Source organism: Aptenodytes forsteri, unplaced genomic scaffold, assembly GCF_000699145.1.
Source record: "Aptenodytes forsteri isolate BGI_AS27 unplaced genomic scaffold, ASM69914v1 Scaffold188, whole genome shotgun sequence".
NCBI lineage: Eukaryota > Metazoa > Chordata > Aves > Sphenisciformes > Spheniscidae > Aptenodytes > Aptenodytes forsteri.
Genome location: NW_008794371.1, coordinates 1,419,717 through 1,425,167, shown reverse-complemented (window position 1 = coordinate 1,425,167; position 5,451 = coordinate 1,419,717). Strand labels below are relative to the sequence as shown.

The 5,451-nt window shown below is 49.1% G+C and overlaps 1 protein-coding gene across 1 annotated transcript; it reads right to left on the bottom strand.

Annotated features, from left to right (window-relative positions):
• Nucleotides 1-282: 282 nt before the first annotated feature.
• On the bottom strand, nucleotides 283-5,443 carry LOC109279700 (beta-glucuronidase-like). The gene is made up of 6 exons (XM_019474073.1): nucleotides 5,413-5,443; nucleotides 3,476-3,664; nucleotides 2,833-3,014; nucleotides 2,172-2,314; nucleotides 1,473-1,660; nucleotides 283-558 (listed from the first exon to the last, which is right to left on the bottom strand). The coding sequence occupies exons 2-6, from the start codon at nucleotides 3,644-3,646 to the stop codon at nucleotides 283-285; spliced, it is 960 nt and encodes a 319-aa protein (XP_019329618.1). The 5' UTR covers nucleotides 3,647-3,664; nucleotides 5,413-5,443.
• Between the last annotated feature and the right edge of the window lie 8 nt (nucleotides 5,444-5,451).

Sequence of the window (5,451 nt, the reverse complement as noted above, 5' to 3'; positions counted from 1 at the left end):
GGGGCCTCCCTGTGGCCGGGCCGCGTCTCGCAGCCCTGCCGCTCCTCTACGGCTCAAACCTCCCAGCCGGAGACTTTGTACCCCGCGTTTCCCAGGCTGGGGAACCTGTGAGCCGCTATTTCTGACTGGAAGCCATGGCCGCGAGATTGTTTAGTTCCTCTGCCAGCACACCCGGGCTTGCCCATGCGCCCTGAGAGGGATATTACAACTACGGCAGGACTGGGCATGGTGCCCCCTTAATGCTGGCAACAGTTCGCCCTAGCCTCCCTGGCAGCTCCCGGCCTAGGAGAAGGGTGTGAGGAAACAGCCCCTTTGGGTGGAGAGGTGAGGCAAGAGCGGGCTCTGCCTCAGTGGCACAAAGCGAGGTGCCATTAGGTGCCCCTGCTGCAGGCACCACACACTTACGTCCGCGTCTTCGTGCTTGTTGACACCGTGGAAGTAGAAGGGCCTGCCATTGATGAGGAACTGCGTGCTGGTGATGTGGACGGTGCGGATACCGACCGGGAGCGTGTACACGTCCTCCAGCAAGGCCCCGTTCGCCTGTGCCTGCATTTTCACCTGGATTTCCAAGGGGGAGACGCAAGTGACGTGCTTGGGCTTCACAAGGATGCCCTGTCCTCCCTTCCCCTTGTCTGTAAGGGCTATCCTGACCTCCCGTCCATTCCCCAGCCCTGCTTCATCCGCCTCTTGTGGTTCCCATGTGCCTCCTCAGGGAAGGACCAAGGTCTGACTAAGCAGAAAATAGAAATCCAAGCTGGGGAAGCTGAAGGATGAAGAATGAACCCTGGATGACCCTTCTGGGGCTTGTTTACCCCAAGAGCTTCAGTTTCATTTCCCCTTACTCATCCAGGCCATTTCATTCCCCCAGGCAAGGCAGTGGTATACGTCTTCTGCTCTGTACCTTGATATCAGGCAACGACTGAAATGTCATCTGCTCACGAGAGCTACAAAGCTGAGCCCCTGGAAACTCACAGCAGCTCATCTGCCCTAATTTCTGCATCTAAATGTCACTACTCATCCTTAACTCACAGAGTCTTCCAGGCTCATGCTATTGATGCTGAACTCGTCTGGCAGAGTGGGAAGAAAGCTCATTGCATGGCAAAGCATGTGGAAGTGGTTAGCAGCCTGCTCCTCAGAGACTCTGCTTTTGCGATATCTCCCTCCCTGTATTGTCTCAAACGGTCCTTTTGCAAGGGATGGATTGGGCCCTAAATGTGAAGGACAAACATCTGAGAGTACATGCGTGCACTCTAGGCATGCCCCCCTCTTCTCACTGACAGACCTTTCAGTTCAGCATCCAGGAAGCTGGCAAAGCTTGATTTGATTACTGTATAATTAGCAATGCCACTCCGGTCACGTGAACAGGATCCGTGGGAGAAGATGAGTATGGAAGATGGGCCATATGGCAGTTCCTTAACCCTGTTAGACAGTCAGAGGAAACGCACACAGAAAGGAAGAAATGTCACTGTTACCTCTAAGGAGTAGCGGTATCCGGGGTTCTCATGCATCAGGTAAGGCCACCAAAGATTTGGGTTCAGGACTTTTAGCTCTCCAGCTGGCCCATCGCCTGTAGCAACCACTTTCCCTTCTTGGTCACGTAAACTCAGGGACAAGGAATAGAGTGTGCTGCCAACAACTGACACCTGATATTGCACCATTGCTGGTTCAAAGGAAACAAAAGACAATCGGAGACTGCCATGAAAGGAAAAATACATGCATCAAATGTTGGAGGGTGTTCACATACAGCAGCATTAAAAAATGAGGGAGATGTAGAACAACAACAGAGTGGCATGAATTGAATGTAAGAAGCATGACCTGTCTGTCTTGAGGTCCAGAAGTTTCCAGCAGGATTTGTGTATCATACAGCTCTGTTAGAGAGAATCCTGCTTTAGGTGGGAGGCATACCGCCCCTACTGAGAAATTCTACTTTGAAACATCTGATCATCCTTTGAGTTTAACAGCAGTCTCTTGCAAGCACTTCTTTTTTCTTATTGCTTCTGAACTCTTTATCATACTCTTGCAACTGCTGAGCTGTGCAATAGACCAGCTCAGGTTCCAGAAAAAGCCACTACGAAACAAATTCAATCAGACCTCTGCAGGATATTTTCTCTGCTGCCCTTGTCATCTCCATTTGGAGCCTGAGGTAGCTGCTGTAATTGTTCTGGACCTACCAATGCTCTCTGATGAAGTAGTTGTCACAGTAATATCATCTATGTAGATAGAAGGAGTAGTGTAAAGCACAACCGGGCGATGGATTCCAGCATAGTTAAAGAAATCAAACCTGATGTTCTGTACAAAATAGTTCTTGGGATACCTGAGTGAGCAAGACAGGAGAAATGGCTACATTATGTTTCATTACACAAGAACTGAAGGCAGCATATGGATGCTAGCAATGTAAAATAGTCATGTAAAAATAGATGCTAGCTGGCAAAATAGTCTTTACAACAGGATGGATCTATCTCTCAGTAGTGCTACTGCTGCTACATTGAAGGGGACTAGCAGTTAACAAACATCTAATGCACGGGATAGGTTTGATCCTTCAGGATAGCTGGTACTTGCAGTTTCCAGCTGAACTCAAGCTTCTCAAATCTGCCACTGATTCAGCTTGGCAAATCACTTAATCTCAGTTCCCTGTGTATAAAACACATGCAATAACTCAGTGCAGATTCCTCACAACACTCAACTCCTCCCTACTCGACTGATGAATTTTGGCATAAATACAGCCCATGCTTTTTTAAGTTGCTTGGAGGGTCTTATGAACCAGCAGCTGAATAAATTCCCATCCTCTCATCCCTGGGATAAGCTCAGCAGCACAGAGCTTTAGCAACTCACCTTGTTTTGTCATTCATGTACTGAATTGACCCTGGAGGCAGAGTATGGGGTGTCAGAGTGTTGTTGAGCGCAACAGTGATGCGGCAGGGGATCCCTGGGCTGCCCTGGATGATGCTGCTTATATCTGCTTCAAAAGGGAGGTGCCCCCCTTCATGCTCCACGACTTGCACTCCATTGACCCACTGCAGGAAAAGACACCTGTGAGCCTAAGAGGCAGGGATATTGGGTTTTTGTGGCAAGCATAGCAGGGAGAAGGAAAGGAGCCCAGCAAAGGGCAGTCGGGATTCCTGGTAACACTGAACCTTGTTCTGGGCTCTTAGTCCTTGAGGGATCAATCTAGCAGCCCTTCCTTTACTGGGAGCTAGGTCTGGGTCACGTACAAGCAAGTGTCACTGAGAGACACTCCTTTGGGCAGATCCTGTAGCAAGGAAATGTTTTAGTTACTAGTCCTGATATTGGAGGATCAGAGAAGAGAGAGTTGGGAAACATGGCCAAGTTCTTGGCTGGAGGAAAACAGCCAAGAGTTAAGAAAATAGCAAACTGATAAAATCTAGGCAGAGACGTGTTTGCTGAAGAAGTCATAGGACAGATTTTAGTGCAGTGTGATTTTGGAAACAGACGGACAATTTCCTGTGCAACGTACCACAATGGAGTAGTAATGGGCACTACCGAAACGGAGCACCACTCTGGTGTTGAGGTCATCCTGAAGCCAGCGGAGAGGAAGCAGCACCTCCTTCTCATACCAAACCCAGCCAATGTAGTTCTCCAAGCTGGGGTCTTGAGTGATATCGTTGAAGCTGGCAGGCACTGGCATGTCAATCACAGGACCAGTCTGGCAGGAATTGCACAGAAAGGGAGGGAATAGATCATTTAAAAAAAGAAATTTTACCATCTTGGCTGTCCAACCTGTACTGCCGGAGGTGTCCCCTTCCACTGACAGCCTTAGAGTCCCTTTGCCAAGTGGAGAAATACTTGGGAAAACCTGTTTAGAAACTGGTGTGGTCTGTCACAGGTCCTATACAAGTCCTCCTTAATGTCAGACCCAGGAACCTGCCTGTTCCTACAGGAAGAAGCTGCTCATATCTTTTTCCCCTCCTGATTTTATTAATGGCTCTGGTATTGCGGACTCAGAAAAGTGAGGGGAAAAAAAATAAATGCCCAGGTCATTGTTTCAGCCTAGGACTTCCCACAAACTGTAGTTTCTCCCGCACAGCTCTAGCTGTTTGGTGAGCAATGCTGGTGGTGTGCTGTCAGTTCACTGGCGTGGGGTGCTGCTTGTCAGGCTAAGAGCTGTAGTAGAAGGGTGGCAAGAGTCACGGATATTTTGGGCCAGATCCCCCAGGGAAGGTCTGTGAAGACTGTTTGGGATGAGTCCAGCCTTTCTCACTCCCTGAAAGCAACATAGATTCCTGAGGATTACAATAGAGTCAATTCACTTGCTTATTTTTAATATAAGGATTATAGGCAGGCAGTGTCATAATACATTTAACACTGAGGTAACCGGATGCTATTGCAAAATAGAGCTGTTCATTTTTAGCACCTGCTGTGCTCATGATGTTGCATAAACGAGTGCTGCAGCAGCTTCCCCTTTCCTACAGAAGCCTTTCCATGGAGAGCGGAATGAGGAAGGTCTGGTCACCCAGGGGTGAGCATCATGTGTGCGGCTGACTCAGCACTGAACTGTATCGGCACTGCAGAGAAACTCAATGCCCTTATTAGACATCAGAAAATCCTAGCAGGAAAATCCTTGGATGGTGAAGTGGATCTTCTAGTATCTGATACAGGATAACCTTTGACTGGGATGGCCATAATGTGTGTCTCCTTCAGGGAGGTTCTCTGATGTCTAAACTAAGTTGAGTGTACACGTCTAAGCCTCCTTTGGGAGGGGGGGGCATAGTCCAGGATTCCTCCCCTCTGGCTGTCTCTTTTTGCAAAACTTCTAGCGGCATAGTGTCTTTCAGCTCTTCTCGCCTTCCACAATTTGGCAAAAAAATGGCCAAAGGGCTAAAATAGAAATGATGAAGGACACATACATTTCATGCATAGAATACATAACTCCTTTCTTTAAGGTAATGGTGTTAATTTCATAATGGATTTCAGTTACACTAGAACTTGTTTATCTGCACTCGGCTGCTTTGGAATAAATAATTCAAGAGTGCCCTTTCCAGGCATGTTTTTATTTATTCTATGCTGCTGACAATAGGTAAATGTCGTGCAAGGCCAGCCCTGCTTTTGCAGCACAGGGATTTCCATGGCAGCTAAAGGTGGCCATAGTTCATTCAAATGCTTTCTGGCTTCTGAGCAGAAGGGGGATAATCAGACACCGCTGTTTCGTCGGTCGGTAATTAGATAAGCCTCTTAAGAAAAACCTGCATAGCGGTAAGACACTTAGCGGGGGCCAAAGAGCAGCCGCTCCGCAAGCCTGATGGGGAAGGAAGGGGGAAACGGTCCTCTCGGGAGAGGAAGGAAACCCATGTTGCAGGGGGACCCTTCCCGGGAGGAGAGCACGCCCCTGCCGCACCGCCCTGCCCCGGGGAAGGGGCAGCCCCTGCCCGCGCCCCACTCCCGGCCCCGCGGTACCTGCCGGAGCGGCTGCCGGCAGCCGGGCCGGACGAAAAA

Excerpts from the sequence above, each read along its gene's own strand:
- LOC109279700 (XM_019474073.1), bottom strand. The coding sequence starts at position 3,646 with ATGCCAGTGCCTGCCAGCTTCAACGATATCACTCAAGACCCCAGCTTG. Across the intron at positions 2,315-2,832 it reads TACATGAATGACAAAACAAG|GTATCCCAAGAACTATTTTG; the intron begins GTGAGTTGCTAA and ends TTGCTCACTCAG. Across the intron at positions 559-1,472 it reads GATACCGCTACTCCTTAGAG|GTGAAAATGCAGGCACAGGC; the intron begins GTAACAGTGACA and ends TTGGAAATCCAG.